This window comes from Sciurus vulgaris (genome assembly GCF_902686455.1).
Source record: "Sciurus vulgaris genome assembly, chromosome: 14".
Classification (NCBI taxonomy): domain Eukaryota; kingdom Metazoa; phylum Chordata; class Mammalia; order Rodentia; family Sciuridae; genus Sciurus; species Sciurus vulgaris.
In genome coordinates this window covers 6,850,431-6,870,079 of record NC_136475.1, presented here as the reverse complement: position 1 = coordinate 6,870,079, position 19,649 = coordinate 6,850,431, and the positions used below count along the sequence as shown (strand labels likewise).

At 35.9% G+C, this 19,649-nt stretch overlaps 2 protein-coding genes across 4 annotated transcripts in view; one reads left to right on the top strand and one right to left on the bottom strand.

Annotated features, from left to right (window-relative positions):
* ZC3H6 (zinc finger CCCH-type containing 6) overlaps positions 1 to 19,649 on the top strand; it is a 61,051-nt gene that overhangs the window by 21,468 nt on the left and 19,934 nt on the right. For all 3 annotated transcript variants that reach the window (XM_079110645.1, XM_079110647.1, XM_079110646.1), the window contains exons 2-3: positions 664 to 844; positions 8,852 to 8,974. In XM_079110645.1, coding sequence (XP_078966771.1) covers positions 664 to 844; positions 8,852 to 8,974 — 304 coding nt within the window. The remainder of the gene's footprint in view (positions 1 to 663; positions 845 to 8,851; positions 8,975 to 19,649) is intronic.
* LOC306644286 (ras-related C3 botulinum toxin substrate 1) lies at positions 11,375 to 13,338 on the bottom strand. Its single transcript, XM_079111103.1, has one exon. The coding sequence runs from the start codon at positions 13,192 to 13,194 to the stop codon at positions 12,616 to 12,618; it is 579 nt and encodes a 192-aa protein (XP_078967229.1). The 5' UTR covers positions 13,195 to 13,338; the 3' UTR covers positions 11,375 to 12,615.

Below are 19,649 nucleotides of genomic sequence, written 5' to 3'. Positions count from 1 at the left end.
CTGTGAATGTTTTTAATAGATTCATTGCCTCTTTTAATCTACATTAAGATTTACCTGGATTATTTTTTAAATCTTTACAATAATTCAGAAGAGGAATCAGTAATTCTTTCTTTCGTGGCTTGGTTTTGTTACTTATTGTGTATTAAACTTATTTATGTATTTGTTTACTTTGTTAAATATTGATTGCTTTTATTTTAAAGCTATTATCCTATACTTGGACCACTAAATTAAAAACACTTTCTTGTAATTAGAGAGTTTCCCCAGTATTTTAGTTTAGCTTTCATTTTCTCTTGAAGGTATTGTAGTAGATGGTAACTGTTATGATCTTTGGAATAGCACTGTATTCATTCATTCATTCATTTGGGGAAAGTCAGTGATCTTAATCTAAATTAGACTTTGGCAGATTTGGCTACTGAGAATGTTTCTTACATTTTTCAAGTTCATTTTTAAAAAGAGAAGATGAATTTGCAACAGAAAACATATGTGGCTTACAATGTAAAAATACTTACTCTTGGGCCCTTTGGTAGAAAAAGTTTTTCAGTCCATCATCTAAATGAATGTATTTTAAATTCTTGACACATGCCTTTTTTCTTTTGAAAATATTTCTATAAGATTTATTTTAGAACTGACATTTGAAAATTAAATTTTCATTGCCTTCTACAGAGAAGATGGTGAATTAGAAGATGGTGAAATAGATGATGCAGGATTTGAAGAAACACAAGAGCATGAAGCAAAAGAGGATGAAAAACAGAAAAATGAGAAAGCCTACAGAAAGTCAAGGAAAAAACACAAGAAAGAAAGAGAGAAGAAAAAATCCAAAAGGAGGAAACGCGAGAAACATAAGGTTAGTTGTACACATTTTTTCCCCCAGTTTGTTCATTTTGTTCTAATTGGTTATACAAGACTGTACAATGCATTTTGACACATTGTACACAGATGGAGCATCCTGTCTGTACATGGTGCTGAGTCACACCAGTAGTGTAATCATACATGTGTACAGGGTAATAGTGTCTCTATCTCATTCTTTCGTCCTTCCCACCCCCACTGCCCCACCCTGCCCCTCATTCCCGTCTGCACAATCCAGAGTTCCTTCATTCTTCCCTACCCCTCCACCCCCACTACGGATTAGCATCCACTTATCAGAGAAAACATTCAGCCTTCAGGTTTTTGGGATTGACTTATTTCACTTAGTATGATATTCTCTAGTTCCATCCATTTACCTGCAAGTGCCATAATTTCATTCTTCTTCAAGGCTGAGTAATATTCCATTGTGTATATATACCAGTTACTTTATAATTCATCTGTTGAAGAACAACTAGGTTTGTTCCATAGCTTGGCTATTGTGATAAATAAATGAAAAACAAGTGCTGTCAAGAGAACAGTAGCATGCTTGATGGAAAATAATGTGTTTGGAGTGGGTAGGAAGGGACCCTATACTGGAAGCAGTGGTGGGGTGGTTTTAAAAAACTCCCTAAATTTCTGCCATTGCAATTAGGAAAGCAAAACTAAAAACTCATTGACAAAATAAAATAACAAGTTATCCCACAAACCTCAAAAATACAATTAGCCAAACCCCAGACAGCAACAGGACCAGTATAGAGTCAGCAACTGTGTGAAATGAAACAGAGGGAAGATCAAGGAACTTCTGGAAAACAAACTGCCATCTCAAGTGGAAGGGTCCCTACTCAACACTGGGATCACATGGGTCTGTATGAGAAAAGCAACAGAAGTACGCAGGGACTTTGTGATTCTAGTTCACACTTGAATATAAGTGATGACAGAAAATTGGATGGTGCTGAAGTGACCCTAATGAATTCCACATACTAATCAACCAAATCCCTATTCTAGGACAAAGCCTTACACTGAGAAGGTAACTGTTGGGAATAGAATCTAAATTGAGTCACAAGCACACTAGGGCCAAGGAAGGAAATGGTGGGGAAGGAAGTGGAAGAAGCATGTCTCAGAAGACAGTTAGTTGGTTGTGTTCTTAACACTTCACACTGATAAAAGAGGAGGCAGCCCAAAGCCTTGACACTAGGGAACCTTTCCTGGCCCATTAATTCCATGCTTTCTTTCATATGAGAATCAAGACAGGATTCTGGTCACATTCGAGAGAAATTTTTACAAGAAAAAAGAATAATGTTCCTTTGGAAAAGAAAGAATGCTGACAAGCATACAGAACCATTTAATCTAATAGTTCAGAATGATAAAAAAATCAAGAAAATAATAGCTATGACTAAACAACAAAAATAGAATTTGGAAAAAAATTCTTTGACCATTCAAGCAAAAACAAACAAAAACAAACAAGGTCCTTATTAAGAAAAGAAAATCAGAATTTATATACAAACATTTTTGACAGATGATAAATAGATTGAAAAATTTAAATAAAGAAACAAAAGGTAAGCTAGGGGTTTTATATTCAGTTGGGATACTGACCTTCAAATATACAGTTTTCAGACAAAGTATACATGCAAAAACTCAGGAAATAGTGTTACCATGAGAAGCTACTAGAGAACAAGTTCAGATAACTAAAATCACTGGAGGTGGGGTGGGATCAGCCTATATGCACACACATATTTATTTGTAAAACCAAGAATAAATGATGACTATAAAAGGGGCAGCATTTAGTGTATTAGAACATTATGACTATAATCAGCTGCACTGGCATCATCCGCATATTCATTTATTCATTCATAAAGAATGTAAAGACTGTCTGGAAAAACTGAAGAGTGTATAGTAAAAGTATAAACTTGTTGCCTTATAGTTTTTAACTATAATTATCAGAATAAAAATTATAGTATTAAGTGTTCATAGTGAAGTGAAAAAACAAAAGGGTCAGCTAACTGCCCAAGTTGAAAAACTAGAAAGACAATAAAGGAAAATAACACAAAAAGGAAGTTCTAAATAAAGTTACAAGCAGAACTTTATGAATTAGAATGAAAAAGGCACAGTTTTAAAAAAGATAAACTTGTCATTGACCAAACTGGTCAAGAAAAAAAGGGAAAGAAAAATTAGATAAAAAGAGGAAATTAAAACTATGAGATTTATTTGTATAATTTAATGAAAATAAACCTAGATTAAATGGGTAATTTTCTAGAAAAATACTACCTTACAAACTTGGTTTCAGAGAGTTTTTGAAGAATTTAGTTTATAATCTCCCCTACTAAGAAATATAAGGACCAAATCTTTTCAAAAGAGAATCTTGTTCAAACTTTCAAAGATCCTGAAATCTCTTGCTATAGGGTCTTTCCATGGGTTGCCTCAGCACCCTCGAGATGTCAGCTGGTTTTCGTCAGAGCCATTGAAACGAGTGAGCGAGAGGAAGAGAGAATACCTGAGATCAAAGCTATCTTTATATGCTCTTTATAACCTGATATCAGAAGTGATATACCATCACATTTTGACATGTTCTACTTTTTAGAACTGAGTTACTAAATCTAACCCACATTCATGGGGAAAGGAGTGTTAAAGAATTTGTGGATTATAAAACCATCACCCAAGAATAGATAAGAAAACCTGAAAAAGAACACCATGTGGGTGACCCTAACACATTAAAGCACAACAGAGCCCTCATTACTGAACATTTGTCTGATATCAGTGCTTGGGGAAAGAGATAGGCCAATGAGAGGAAACCAGAAATAGACCTAATACGAGTGGAAATGACATATATGACAGAGGAGCACCTCAAACTAGCATAAAAAGGTGGATTTGGGGGCAGGGGGCTATAGCTCAGGGGCATAGCATTTGCCTAACATGTGCAAGAACCTGGGTTCAATCCCCAGCACTTTAAATAAATAGGCAGGTAGCTTTAAATAGATAGGCAGAGAGACGGACAGAAAAATAATGGATTTTTAAATAAGCAGTGCTGAGAAAATTGGACAATGATAAGAACATAAAAGTGGAGTCAGTTCTTAACATTACGGTAAATTCCAGTTAGATCAATGATTTAAATGTTAAAAAAAACAGTAGTTATATAAATGATAGAATAAAGCATAGTTGAACGTCTTGTAATACCTGGGGGTGAAGGGTGAAGAAATTTTCTTAGCTATGACCCAAGGTCATAGAATGTTAAGGAATTAATTAACTTTCCTACACGAAAAATGTAAAAGGATAAAGACTTTTACTGTGAATTAAGATTCTGTACTCTTTTCCGCCCCTTATTCTAAGACCTATGACCCAGAAGAACCTTAAAATTTTAGGAGTAAGAAGCACAAATTCCACATGGAGTAAAAGAAGATCTAATTCTACTGAATTCACAAATCCTATCTGTTGGTTCAAAGTATAGACCACATTTCTTTGATCTTGCCTAAGAAAGCAATTACAGTTGCACCACTGTTAATGTAGAGGGTGCAATCTGGCAATCCATTTTGCTAGAAAATCTGTAACTTTTGTTAGAAACCTACTAGGACATTGTACCAGCTTAGTGTGCTTTTTTCTTTGTTCATAGTCTAGGTCTGTATTATTGGCTGCTCTGGATGAGTCTTTTCTTTTTTTTTTTTTTTTTTTTTTTAATGGTAATTATACTTGGTATAATTTATTATTCATATTTTTGTCTACAGCAACTTGTAAAAAGCACTTAAGCTAGGCACTAACTGTTAATATATCTTTAAAATTCAAAAACCATTTTAGGAACATAGTATATCAAAATACAACAAATTTGAGTCATGCAGATTTTAAAAATATAGTTTTAAAATCTGATTAATAGCAGATAATTTACTAGTAAGTACTGGCTTTTAAAATTAGTGAAATCAGAACACATATTTCCTTTGCAAATCTTTTTCTTGTTCCCATTCTTCCCTTTCTCTGTCCTTGCTTTCTTTCCTTTCTTCGTTTCTACTTATTACTTACCAATCAACCCACCAATCTGTCAAACAACAATTATTTTTTGAAGTTCTTTTTTCATTTAGACAAATCAAATAAGCAGTCTATTACTTTTTAGTTAGTAAATTTTGTGTTGCAAAAAATTTTAAAAATTAAAAAATTAAAAGTTAATTTCCAATGTTAGTTGCTTTAGGACCCATCCCAGGCTAAGTACAGGAAAACATTTAACCCAAGAATAAAACGCAGGTCCAGTGATATCTGAGTTAAAACTTGACCCTAAAATATTTGTATTTCCTTCAGTCTCAGTTTATTATGCACCTGTTGCACTTTCATTCCCTCCTTCTGAAATCCCTTCTTTTACTCCTCTGGTGTAGCACCATGTGCATTCTCCCCGAGTATCTGCCTCCTTACCTAGCCTGTCTTCCCTCCAGTCTTTATTTATTTTATTTTTTTTTTGTCTTTATGTCTATTTTTTTTTATTGTAAACAAATGGGATACATGTTGTTTCTCTGTTTGTACATGGTGTAAAGGCATACCATTTGTGTAATCATAAATTTACATAGAGTAATGTTGTTTGATTCATTCTGTTATTTTTTCCCTTCCCCCCACCCCTCCCACCCCTCTTTACCCTCTATACAGTACTTCCTTCCTCCATACTTGCCCCCCTCCCTAACCCTAACTCTAACCCTAACACTAACCCTTCCCTCCCCCCCATTATGTGTCATCCTCCACTTATTAGCGATATCATTCGTCCTTTGGCTTTTTGAGATTGGCTTATCTCACTTAGCATGATATTCTCCAATTTCATCCATTTGCCTGCAAATGCCATAATTTTATCATTCCTTATGGCTGAGTAATATTCCATTGTATATATATACCACAGTTTCTTTATCCACTCATTGAGTCTTTTCTTTCTTTCCTTTCTTGGGGTTAGACAAGCTAGAGTGCTACACAAGCTCAGGGTAGGAAGGCAGAGAAGACTATCCTGATGTCAGTGCCTCTTCCTCAGGGGACACTCTTGCTAGTCCCAAGTCTCTTTACCTTTGGTTAACTTAGTAAACTTCCTGCCTATTAGATGTGTTAGTTTATTTGTCTAACTTTTCAACTAGTCCGAACTAGTCAGGTAATATATAAAAAATTATTGGCTAATGTATGGTAAAAACTCTGATTGAAGAAGAAGGAAAATACATAATTCTGTCTTGATTGTATTTGGTGGAGAGGGGGATAGATCATAAACATAAAACAGTTATCAGCCAGATGTGCTGGTGCACACCTGCAAGCCTAGTAATTCGGGAAACTGAGTAGACCTTATTTCAAGGTGAAAAATAAAAAGGGCTGGAGATACAGCTTAGTAGTAGAGTACCCCTGTGTTTAAACCCTATTGCCCCAAAAAACAAAGCAAAAAAAATCATCAACCAGTATGTAATAAAGTGCTTACTCACATGGCATAAGGTTATAGGTAAGACATTTTGCATTGTGCTAATTGTTCAGTTCAGATTATACACACATACACAATACTATAAGAAAAGGAAGAGAGTGGTAAGGATTAGAGTTGATGTGAAAAAATAAGATTTCAAAGGAAGAGAAAGGAGAAAATATTTCCAGTGATGAGGAAGGAATATCTAGGCGAGATTCGGTAGGAATGTTTTATATATGGAGACTTCAAGGAGATGAGCTGGATTGAGACATGTTTTCATCCTCAAGGAGGCATAACATAAGGTGAGGTGAATCAATTGAGATCTTGAAACAAACACAGAGCTGCTTGGTATCAGTGTGCTAGTCTGAGAAACACTAGATGATAAGGCCTGATACATAGTGGGCATTTGGGGAAAGTTAATCAATGCAGGGTGGACTGAATGTCTGAGATGTGAAGCAGACAGTCCAGGAGACATTGGTTTTGGTTTGTTTGAATTGACTACAGAATACATTTTCTTCTCTCTCTCTCTCCCTCTCATTTATATATTTATTTTTTTGGTGGTACGAGGGATTGAACTCAGAGTTCTTTTATCCCTAAGCCACACCCCCAGGCCTTTTAATTTTATTTTGAGACACTCTTGCAAAGTTGGTGAAGCTGGCCTCAAACTTACTGTCCTCTTGCCTCAGCCTTCTTAGTTGCTGGGATTACACATACCCAGCTGACTATTAAGCACATTTATGTACTATATTGTGTTGACAAAGTAACATGAAGGTAATTATTTAAAAACTAAGTAATGACTTACTAGAGTAACCACTATTGATGAACATTTCAGTATATTTTTTTCCAGTTATTTCTCTGTTTTCTTTTCCTTGATATTGGAGATAATATTGTTTATCTCATATTTACATTTTTACTTAATATCATAAGACAATCATTTTGTTACAGTACTATAAAATTTTATAAAATATTTTCATCAATTCATATGTACTATACTTCCATCAATAAGTATATTCCATTAGATGGAAGTATGTGGTAAATCTTTAAAGACAGGTAAGATTGTCTAAAAAAGCACAGAGAAGGGCTGGGTTGTGACTCAATGGTAGAGTGCTTGCCTAGCACATATGAGGCACTGGGTTCAATTCTTAGAACCATGTAGTCTGTATAAATAAATGAATAAATAAATAAAAGAAAGGGCAATCAACAACTAATAAAATATTAAAAAGTAAACAAATGAAAACAAGAGGCACAGAGAATAACAAAGCAAAAAAGTGTGAAAAGGGTGACCTGTTTAGAGAAAGTCACCTAAGTCCATAAGTTCTTTGTTACTATTTGAATATTTTAGGTGTCACTGTGTGGCTTGCATGTTAGTCTTTAAATCGTGTCTTTTGCCCTCCTTCCTCACCATGAGGTGACATGATGTTGTTAAGAGTTTTGTAGAAAACATGATAATTTAGACTTCAAACTTCAGTACTTACCAACTAAGTATATTGAAGGAAATAATTCACCTGTGTTTTACAGGTAAAATAACAAAAGTTAAAGCAGCACTCTCAAATACTTAAACAACTAAAACAATACTCTGACCACAGAAAAGGAGGGACAGGGACTGGGCGCATGGCAGCTCAGTGGCAAGGACTTGTGCTGAGATGGATTCCTAGCACTCCACACACCTCACCAAAAACAGGAATAAAAGGAAACACAAACATTCTCAAAACAGTATACCTTAGCACCTATCAATCAACGAAAACAAGACTCACACCACCACAAAAACAAATGTAAGAGCACTTAGGGACAAAGAGGTGAGCCAAGAGAGCAGAGTGTTTTCTCTAAAAGAAGATGTAAGAATGGAAGGGAGCAAAACAGACTCTTTCTGTAAGAGCATCAGAGTTTAATTCACTTCAACAAAGTATCACTGCTTTTGTACTGTACCCACATGTTGAGAATGCAGGAATGAGCCATACAGATGTAGTGTCTTCATTGCTGTCAACTTGAAGAACTTAAAGAGGGTGCTCAACTTGCAGAGATAATTATTTTGACCAGATGGAAGAGATTTGGTGACTCTTTTTGGAAATTACATTCATACTTGAAAAATATTTTTCAATCATTATCAATTACTTGTTGCTTTCAATTCACTTTTGGTTAATTTAATGGGCTAGATTTATTTCATATATGTTATTTGCAGTGTTTTGCTGTCTTCATTTTAGGGTACTCATGCAATAAAATAAGAACTCTAAAGTTATTTTACATAGAAACAAACTAATGCATGCCCTACTCATATTCTAGGACACCTTTTGATGATGAGGAGCAAACTTCCTTTAAGATTAGCTTAAGTATAAGATAATTTTAGAGCCCAAGAGACTTCTATTTGAAGTCCTTGGACCAAAGGGATAATGAAAAAAATGTTTTCATAAACAGGGGAAGACATACTTTTCACCTAGAAAACCTCAGAGAAGTTGGGGTGGTGGTGGCCTGTGGAAAAGACTTTTTCATTTATATTTAAGAGTCTACCAGAATACTGTGACCTACTTGTCAGCACATCTGGCTGAATCTTATATGTTAATCATTAAATTTGCTTCTTTTTGTAAATGTAACACATTTTCTTTTCCTTCCCTTCAGCATAATTCCCCATCTAGTGATGGTAGTTCAGACTACAGTCTTGATTCAGATGTGGAACATGCAGAAAGTTCTCACAAAAAAAGAACTGGTTTCTACAGGGATTATGACATTCCATTCTCTCAGGTATTGCCTTTTTATTGTGATAAAACATAGATTACATAAAATATACCATTTTAACCATTTTAAGTGTAAAATGTAGTGGCGTTCAGTATAATTCACAGTGTTTTTTTTATCACTGTCCATCTGCAGAACTTTTTGATCATCCTAAGGGAAATTCTATACCTGTTAACCAATTACCCCTTGATGGACAATTGAACAGCTTCCATCTTTTGGCTATTGTGAATCATGCTGCTTATGAACATAGGTGTACAAATTCTCTTCAGAATCCTTTCAGTTCATTGGAACGTATACCTAGGAGTAGAATTGCTGCATCATATGGTTATTCTTTTATTTTTTATTTGTTCTTTTTAGTTATACATGACAGTAGAATATATTTGATATACATACATGAAGTGTAATTTCCCATTCTTGTGGTTATACGTGATATGGAATTACATTGGTCATGTATTCATATATGAAAATAGGAAAGTTATGTTCAGTTCTTTCTATTGTCTTTCCCAGTCCCATCTCCCTCCCTTCTTCTCACTCCCCGCAGTTCAGTCTGGTGAACCTCCACTCCCCCGCTTCCACACCTATTGTGAGTCAGCATCCACATATCAGAGAGAACATTTGGCCTTTGGTTTTTGGGGATTGGTTTATTTCACTTAGCATGATACTCTCTAGTTCCACCTATTTACCAGCAAATGCCATAATTTCATTCTTCTCTACGACTGAGCAATATTCCACTGTATATGTGTTCCATATTTTCTTCATCCATTCATCTATTGAAGGGCACCTAGGTTGGTTCCATAGCTTAACAGTTGTGAATTGAGCTGCTATAAACATTGATATGACCAAGTAACTATATAGTATGCTGATTTTAAGTCCTTTGGGTATGTGCTAAGGAGTGGGATTACTGGGTCTAATGGTAGTTCCATTCCAAGTTTTCTGAGGAATCTCCATGCTGCTTTCCAGGGTACTTGCACTAATTTGCAGTCCTAGAAGCAATTTATGAGTATACCCTTTCCCCCACATCCTCGCCAACATTTATTGTTACATGTATTCTTGGTAATTACTATTCTGACTGGAGAGGGATGAAATCTCAGTATAGTTTTAATTTTGCATTTTTCTAATTGCTAGTGATGTTGAACATTTTTTCATGTATTTGTTGACCAGTTGTATTACTTCTGTGAAGTGCCTGTTCATTTCCTTTGTTATTTGTTTTTTTTTGGTGTTTAGTTTTTTGAGTTCTTTATATATCCTGGAGATTAATATTCTGTCTGGGGTGGAGGTGGCAAAGATTTTCTCTAGGCTCTCTCTTCATGTATTTGATTGTTTCCTTTGCTGTGAAGAAACTTTTAGTTTGATATAATCCCATTTATTGATTTCTTTTTTTTTTCTTTTTTTAACAGTGCTGGGGATCGAACCCAGGGCCTTGTGCTTGCTAGGCAAGCACTCTACCAACTGAGCTGTATCCCCAGCCCCCATTTATTGCTCTCTTGATTTTACTTCTTGTGCTTTAGGAGCCTTGTTGAGAAATTCGGTTCCTAAGTAGACATGATGGAGATTTGGGCCTACTTTTTCTTCTACTCAGCACAAGGTCTCTGGTCTAATGCTTAGGTCCTTGATTACTTTGAGTTGAGTTTAGTGCAGAGTGAGAGATAAGGGTCTAACTTCATTTTATTATGTATGGATTTTCAGTTTTCCTAGCATCATTTGTTGAAGAGGCTATCTCCAATGTATATTTTTGGTGCCACTGTCTAGCATTTATGTGGGTTTGTCGCCATGTCTTCTATTCTGTACCTCTGGTCTTCAGGTCTGTTTTGGTGTCAATACCATGCCATTTTTCTTACTCTAGCTCTGTAGTATAATTTAAGGTCTGATATTGTGATGCCTTCTGCTTCACTTTTCTTGCTAAGGATTGCTTTGGCTATTCTGGGCCTCTTATTTTTCCAAAAGAATTTCATGACTGCTTTTTCTACTTCTATGAAGAATACCATTGGAACCTTAGTAGGAATTGCATTAAATTTGTTCATGGCTTTTGGTAGTATGACCATTTTGACTATTAATTTGGCCTGTCCAAGAACATGGGAGATCGTTCCATCTTCTAAGGTCGTTTTCAGTTTCTTTCTTTTTCTTTTTTTTTTTTTTTTTTTTTGATTCAAGAATTTATTAAGTCATACATGCAAAACATACTGCTAATTGCATTAGCAAAAGATCAATGTAAAAACACTCCACAATTCTGCAACTGTCAATTTAAAAAATTTTGTTCTAGTGGTTGAAAGGACCAACATTGTGTTCTTGCCAGTGAGTTAAGTTGTACAGAACATTGTTAGCACTAGCACAGTTTACAGAACCTCACAGACCCAAAGGAACATCATTAGGCAAAGCCACAACAGGAAGCGTGTGTCCGTGTGTGTGAGGTAAACAGGGTCAGTATTAGTCACGTGACAGTGTTGGTAATCTGGCAAGACAGTGATGTTAAGAAGGTTCATAGTTGAAGAATATCTAAAATATTTTAAAAACTGTAAAGCTGCAACACATGATTTTTACACCTAATTACTAGAAAACTAAGGAAAGCACTTATTAGTTTTGAATAAAGTAACATGAAAACAGGAACGCACTTTTACTAAACTACAAAAAAAAAAACTAATGCATTATCAGAAAGATTTATAGTACAAGTAGGAGGCATATTGCTCATTAAGAGGGGTTCTATAAGAAAAGCACTTACTAAGTTAGCAACTATGGGAATGGCCAGTTCAAAGGTGAATTAAATGCCCAATTCTGGGAGGGATGGCAAGTATAGGAAAATGGAAAAGCTTAAGAAAAGACACTTAATACCAACCTTTCTTCATCTACTGCATTTGACAGAAATTAACCTTTAAAAATCTTTACCCGTGACACTTTTCAGTTGATTTATTCGGTGTACAATGTAGTGTAAATTAATCTCCACTTCATATTTAGGCAAAATACTGTCTTCATCCTTTGATCACGTCGTGTTTCACACACTCCACCCAGCACACCCATGACTAGGAACAGAATACTTCATTAGAGGAAACGTGAATGAGAGTTCTGTTCAAAGTCTCTGCAAAAGCTAGTCAACTGATTAAAAAAAAAAACTCACTATGAAATCAGAAACTTATCCAAAGAGCTGAGTTATGCTCGTTTCATTACGACATACAGTACAGTTACGTGATGAACATGGGCTGATAAGTTACTGGTGCGTTAAACGGCAACATGTCATTAAGGAGGCTGTGCTGCTTCACATGATCTGAAACTACACGGAAAGCGTCTGCACCTCCTGACTTCAGAAGTGCAGTCTTCTCAAAGGTCTCCCAACAGTTTAGTGCTCTGTGTTCTCAGCACAACAACACAACTTAGTTCAGAAGGTATTTTGGCAACTCTTAATCTGAGCAAGAATAAGGGGCTTTTGAAAAATAAGGCTTTAAGAAGGCTTGTCATTTTAGGGCTAAATTTTAATAGAATGTGAGTTTGAACTCATACATGTAAAACAAACCCTTAAAATTACTGATTGGTTCAAAATGGTTTTATGGAAAAATTAATCTGTAACAAAAACTTGGCATTGAGTGCGAAGGCTCCACCGTTTTTGAGCAAAGCATACAAAGGTTCCAAGGGGCAGGACCAAGAATGAGGGACTTGGACATTTACAACAGCAGGCATTTTCTCTTCCTCTTCTTGACAGGAGGTGGGCAGAGAACTGCTCGGATAGCTTCATCAAACACTGTCTTGAGGCCTCGCTGTGTGAGTGCTGAGCACTCCAGGTATTTTACAGCACCAATCTCCTTAGCCATGGCTAACCCTTGTGGATAGGTGATGGGAGTCAGCTTCTTCTCCTTCAGTTTCTCAATTGTGTCTTTATCATCTCTAAGATCAAGTTTCGTTCCCACTAGGATGATAGGAGTGTTGGGACAGTGGTGTCGTACTTCCGGATACCACTTTGCACGGACATTTTCAAATGATGCAGGACTCACAAGGGAAAAGCAAATTAAGAAAACATCTGTTTGTGGATAGGAGAGGGGGCGCAATCTGTCATAATCTTCTTGTCCAGCTGTATCCCATAAGCCCAGATTCACTGGTTTCCCATCTACCATAACATTGGCAGAATAGTTGTCAAAAACAGTAGGGATATACTCTCCAGGAAATGCATTGGTTGTATAACTGATCAGTAGGCAAGTTTTACCTACAGCGCCGTCTCCCACCACCACACACTTGATGGCCTGCATCTGGGCCGCTCGCGGGGCCGCGGCGGCGGCCGAGCGCTGAGACAAGAAGCGGCGGGCTCGGGAAGCAGCAGGCAGGAGGACGCGCGGCTGCGGGCGGCGGGGCGCGGGGTGCCGGGGCCGCTGTCCACGCCGCCTCGCCCTCCGCGAACTGGAAGCTGAAGCCCAGCAGCGGCCACCACCCAAAGCTGAGGAAAACTGCAGAGAAACAGGAAAATCAGTTTCTTTCTTTAGTGTTCTATAATTTTCATTGTAGAGGCCTTTCACCTCTTCTTTTAGATTGAATCCCAAGTATTTTATTTTCTTTGAGGCTGTTGTGTGAATGGAATCTTTTTCATAATTTCTCTTTCAGTTGATTCATCACTGATGTGGAACACAATTGATTTATGGGTATTAATTTTATTTCCTGCTACTTTGCTGAATTCATTTATGAGTTCTAGAAGTTTCCTGGTGGAGTTTTTGGGCCTTCTAAATATAGAATCATGTCATCATCAAAGAGAGATAGTTTGAGTTCTTATTTTCCTATTTGTACCTCTTTAATTTCTTTCTTCTTATTGCTGTGGTTAGAGTTTCTAGGAACTGTCTTGTCCCAGTTTTCAGAGGGAATGCTTTCAGTTTTTCTTCATTCAGAATGATGTTGACCTTGGGTTTAGCCTATATAGCTTTGACAGTATTGACATATTTTCCTACTATCCCTAGTTTTTCTAGTGTTCTGAGCATGAATGGGTCCTGTATTTTGTCAAATAATTTTTATGCATCCATTGTCTAAGTCTGGAGATGTGATGAATTACATTTATTGATTTCCATTTGTTGAACCAACCTTGCATCCCTGGGATGAAATGAACCCCACTTGATCATGGTGCACTGTCTTTTTAATATGTTTTTGTATGTGGTTTGCCAGTATTTTATTAAGAATTTTTGCATCTGTGTTCATCAGGGATATTGTTTTGAAAATTTATTTCCTTAATGTGTCTTTGTATGGTTTTAGTATCAGGGTGATACTAGCTTACAGAAGGAGTTTGGAAGTGTTCCCTCCTTTTCTATTTCATGGGAAATTTGAGGAAGATTGGTGTTTGTTGTTCTTTGAAGGTCTCAAAGAACTCAAATGAGAATCCATCTGATCCTGGGCGTTTCTTTCTTGGTAGACTTTTGATGGCATCTTCAATCTCATTACTTGAAATTGATCTGTTTAAATTTTCTGTGTCTTCCTAATTCAATCTTGGTAGGTCATATGTCTCTAGAAATCTATTGATATTGTCAAGATTTTCTATTTTATTGAAGTATAAACTTTCAAAAAATAGTTTCTGATTATCTTCTGCATTTCACTATTGTCCTTTGTGAGGCTTCCTTTTCATCACAAATTGTAGTAATTTTAATTTTCTCTTGCTCTTTGTTAGTTGGCTAAGAATTTATCAATTTTTTTTTCTATCCTTTTACCTTCAGTCTGTGGATGTCTTTGCCTATGAAGTGAGTCTCTTAGAGACAGCACATTGTTGTGTCTTAATTTTTAATCCAACCTGCCAGTCTGTCTTTTGATTGATGAGGTTAGGCCATGTACATTCAGTGTTATTATTGAGATTTGATTTTTATTCCCTGTCATTTTGATTTATTTCTGTTTTTTAATTTGAATTAGTTTCTCCATTGATTCACTATTCTTTTAGTGTAGTTCCTCTCTTTTCTGGTTTTCATTTTTATTTTTCATTTCTTCTTCATGAAATATCTTATTGAGCATGTTTTGTAGTACAGGCTTTCTAGTTGTGGATTGTTTTAAACTTGTTTATCATGGAGGATTTTTATTTCATCATCAATTCTTATTTTAATTTGGTCTTTTTAGTTGTAAATGGACACAATACCTTTACTTTAATTTTTGTATAATTTTACTGGGTATAGTATTCTTGGCTGGCATCTATTTTCATTTAGAGCTTGGTATATATTATTCTATGACTTCCTAGCTCTGAGGGTCTGGGTTGATAGATCAGCTGAGATTCAGATTGGTTTCCCTCTAAATGTTACCTGTCATTTTTCTCTGGCAGCCTTTAAAACTCTATCCTTATTCTATGTGGTAGGCATTTTCATAATAATGTGCCTTGGTGTGGGTCTCTTGTAATTTTTATATTTGGGGTCCTGTAAGCTTCCTGGATTTGATTTTCCATTTCATTCTTTAGGTTTGGGAAATTTCCTGATACTATCTCTTTGAAAGTTTGTGCATTCCTTTTGTTTATATCTCTGAGCCTTCATCTACCCCAATAAATCTTACATTTGGTCTTTTCAGGTTATCTCATATTTCTTGGAAATTCTGTTCATGGTCTCTTGACATCTTTTCTCCACAGTCAGTTTTGTTTTTAAGATTATATATTTTGTCCTCATTACCTGAAACTGTCTTCCAAGTGATCTAGTCTTTTGGTGATGCTTTCAGTTGAATTTTTAATTTGGTTTATTGATTCCTTAATTTTCAGGCTTTCTGCTTTTTTTTTTTTTTTTTTTTTTTTTTTCAGAATCTCTCTCTTTATTGAAGTTATCTTTTATTTCCTGTATTTTCTCTCTGATTTCACTCCTTATACTGTCCCTTACTTTGCAGATCAGTTTAACTACATACATTCTAAACTCCTTCTCTGACATTTCTTCTACTGTGGTGTTGATGTATTCTATTATGAAGTATCTTGATTTGTTTGGAGTGATTTGTTTCCTTGCTTTTTCATATTGTTTGTTTGGCTACCCATCTAATAGTATATATGTGAGGCAGTAGAGTTTCTACCCTGTGGACTTATAATGTCCCTGAAAGTTTTCAGTACCTCACTGTGTAGGGGGAGAGAAATGATAACAACAATCAAAGCAAACAATATACAGTATTAAATTAAATAGTTCCTGCTATGGTGCCTACAGTATTAATTGTCACACTAAACAAATTGCATCATCAATTATTGCCTGCAATAAAAACAGCAAGTTTGCAAAAGGGTTTACAATTTTCAAATGATAGACAGGGAGAGAACAGAAGTGATGTAGGATATGATTATTGTGAGGGAAAAGGAGAAGAGATAGAATATAAAGATTAAAGGAAGAATGAAAGAGAGAACAGTAGAGTTTGACTGTTAGTGGAAGAAAAGAGAAATAGAATCAAGGGAAACAGGTAAGAGAAAAATATACATAAAATAAAATTTTTTAAAATTAATAAAAATAAAATAAAAGAATATCAAAATATACAAATCAAACATCTAGTCCTTGACAGACTGATCCATAAAAAAATAACTGGCTTCAAAAATGGTAGAAATGAGTGAAAAACTAAATATGGGTATGTATAAATGTCCATGTACCATTAAGGTCATAATTAAACAGAGAAAAGAAAAAAAAAAAAAAGAAAAAAGAGAAAAATATCTCATTGAAAAATTAAAGAGGACTGAGGATGTAGCTCAGTTGGTAGAGTGCTTGCCTTGTAAACACAAGGCCCTAGGTTCAATCCCCAGCACCTCAAGAAAGAAAGAAACAAACAAAAAATTAAAGAATTCTTTCTGTTTGAGTTCAAAATATTCTCAGTTTCTCTTCTTAGCAGTTTTAGGTGGGGTTATCTGGAGTGTGATGGTCCACCTTGCTGGAGTGAGAGGTAATCCTATGGGCAAAATTCCTGAAGGTAGGGTTTAGGCTTAGATGGGCTCTAATCTCTTCACTGAATGCCAGTTGATCTGGAGATTTTAAATCAGTTCACCTCCAGGGCCTAGTAATTGCCAGTCCATGTTGGATCTCTCCTGGGTTTCACTCATGTGGTGTAAGAGCCAATTCTTAGTCCCCTATGTCACCTGTGGACCCCACATTTCCTGGTCTTGAGTTCCGTCTCCAAACTCAATCTCTCTTATGCCCACCCTTATGAGTTCCCAGCCAGATGGGACTCTCCCAGATGGTCCTATAAGCAGCTCAATTGGAGGGAGTGGGGGAGCTCCAGGTAGGTTTCTAGGACCAGTCATCTCCTATGTAAACCTCTCTCCACGTTTGATTTTCTCTTGGTCACTTAAGTGCACTCTATGTCATGCAGTATGTGTTTACTGGGTCTGTATTTTGGGCCAAACTCAGGTTTTCCAAGAATTGGTTTCCTCAGCTACCAGCCCCTATGCTGCAGCTACAAATGGTTCCTTCCTTTGTCATCCACTCACTGCTTGGACAGATGGTGGCTTCTTTCCTGCAGCAGAAGGATATTGTGCAGTGTGTCTTTCAGTTTAGTTGGGCAATTTCTTTGATCTCCAAACGCTCCATACCCAGACATGCCTCAGGCCTCCTAAAAATGCAGTTTCCTTTAATGCCCATGTCCTTCCACTTTGCTTGCGAGGGACTGCTATGGCTGGTACTTCTGGTCCTGCCATGGCGGTGGCTGTACTGCTGGGAATTTCTTCCTTTTTTTATTACATCCAACCCTGAGTCCCCAGTCTGCTTTGAATGTCCAGTTTTAAATTCCAAAATAGCACACCCCCCTCTGCTTTTTTGTTTTTCACCGACCTTGCTGAGAAGCGCCTATCTGCTTTCTTGGTTTCATGCCATGGAGCAGCCAGGAAAGCGACCTCCTCTATTCCGCCATCTTTAAAACTCTCATATGGTTATTCTACCTTTAACTTTCAGAGGAAGTGCCAAACTATTTTCAGCAGAGAAAAACATTTACATCTCCATTAGTAATGTAAACTTCTCCACATCCTTTCCAACACTTGTTATTACTTGTTATTTCTTTTCTTTTTTAATTTGAAAACGGGTTGTAGTTTTGAGGTATCACCTTTTTTTTTTTTTTTTTTTTTTTTTTTTTGTGGTGCTGGGGATTGAACCCAGGGCCTTGTGCACGTGAGGCAAGCACTCTACCAACTGAGCTATATCCCCAGCCCCTGAGGTATTGCCTTTTAAAGGAAAAAAATAAATCTTTCCATTATACTTTTTGTTTTCTGATATTTTGAAAAATGCCTTTTCAGAGGTGTATTGCAGATTCTAAATCTTTGAAAATAAAGAATACATTGCATGTTAGTTTGCTAGTTTTGCCATTTACACTGAGACTGGCCACAGTCTGAAGGGTGAAAGTCCAAGATCAAGGTGCCAACAGGACTGGTTTCCTCTGAGGGCGTAGGGGAAGGGTCTATTCTAAGCCTCCTCCCATGTTCTGGAGACGGCTGCCTTCTCACTGCTTTGACTTTTCATGGTCTTACCTCTGTGCATTAGCATACCAAGTGTCTCTCTGTGCCCAGATTTCCTCTTCTTACAAAGACACCAGTCAATTGGATGAGATGACACTCTAATAGTCTCATTAACTTAATGACCTCTTTAAAAACCCTGTCTCCAAATAGTCACATTCTGAAATAGTGGGGGTTTGGGATCCCACATGAGAAATTTGGGGAAATATAGTTCATCTTACAGCACATCATTACACATTATCCTATGTAATTGGGAAATGGGGAAATATTAAATTTTAAAGATAGATGACATCAACCTCTTTAAGTTCAAAAATTATTTGAAATGTTTTAAACAAAACAATTGAAAACATGATTTTACAACTTAAGTATGTTGTGTCATACAAAATCCTCATTATAAAAGTTATTAATTTTGTTCTAATAAAGTAATGATGCCATTACTTTTATTTATAAAAGCTCTATTCTTTCTCCTAATTTGGTGTTACTAATTTCTTGTTAGTTTAGAAACCAAATTATTTTGTTTGTTAGGGTTATTTCCATATTTTCTCTATTGCCTGCTATATAGTTGAGGTTGCCAAGTGAAGTTTCATTAAATTGTCTTCATTTAAAAGTTGAAAAGCATTATGCTTTTAGTTAATTAGGTAAATTTTAGAATATATCTCACATTTAACATGCATTAAGCTAATGATGAAGCATGGTCCAGGTTTTTCCAGATCCTCAAGTTGTAATTATGTGCAATTTTTCTTGCTTGATTAAAAAATATTAAGGATGTGATAGAATTAATAAAAAATACTTAAGTGAAAGAGACAGACTTGAACACTATCATTAAATAAACTTCTAGTGCTAAATTGTACTTTTTGTTTTCCCATGCTTTAGTAAGGAAGCAATAAAATGAATGTTTGTTGTGATGAACAGTCCTAATGATGAGCTTTCTCACCATTAGGTAAAGCTCTGTTTTCCTATTAGACCTTAGGTAAACATTTTTCTTTTATAAAATTTCCCACACATACAGTTTTTTATTAAACATAATGTCATTTTAGAATTTTTCAGTTTTAGAAGAATATTTTATTCTCCTAAATATTTTGCTGTACCTCCTCAAATGATTTTATGATCTTTTCCTTATCTTCAAAAGTCCTTTTCATTTTTATTTTGGAGAAGGAATTTGTGTATGATGGTATGAATTTTAGGTATTCCTGTGCATATGGATATTGAGACATAGAACATGGAAAACAGAAGCTAAAGAATGAAGATCATAATGTTTCATATCGTCAGTAGCATTTAGCCTTCTGAATGTAGTGTTAAATA

What these genes read in the sequence shown, in the direction of transcription:
- LOC306644286 (XM_079111103.1), bottom strand. Translation starts at nt 13,194, where the DNA reads ATGCAGGCCATCAAGTGTGTGGTGGTGGGAGACGGCGCTGTAGGTAAA.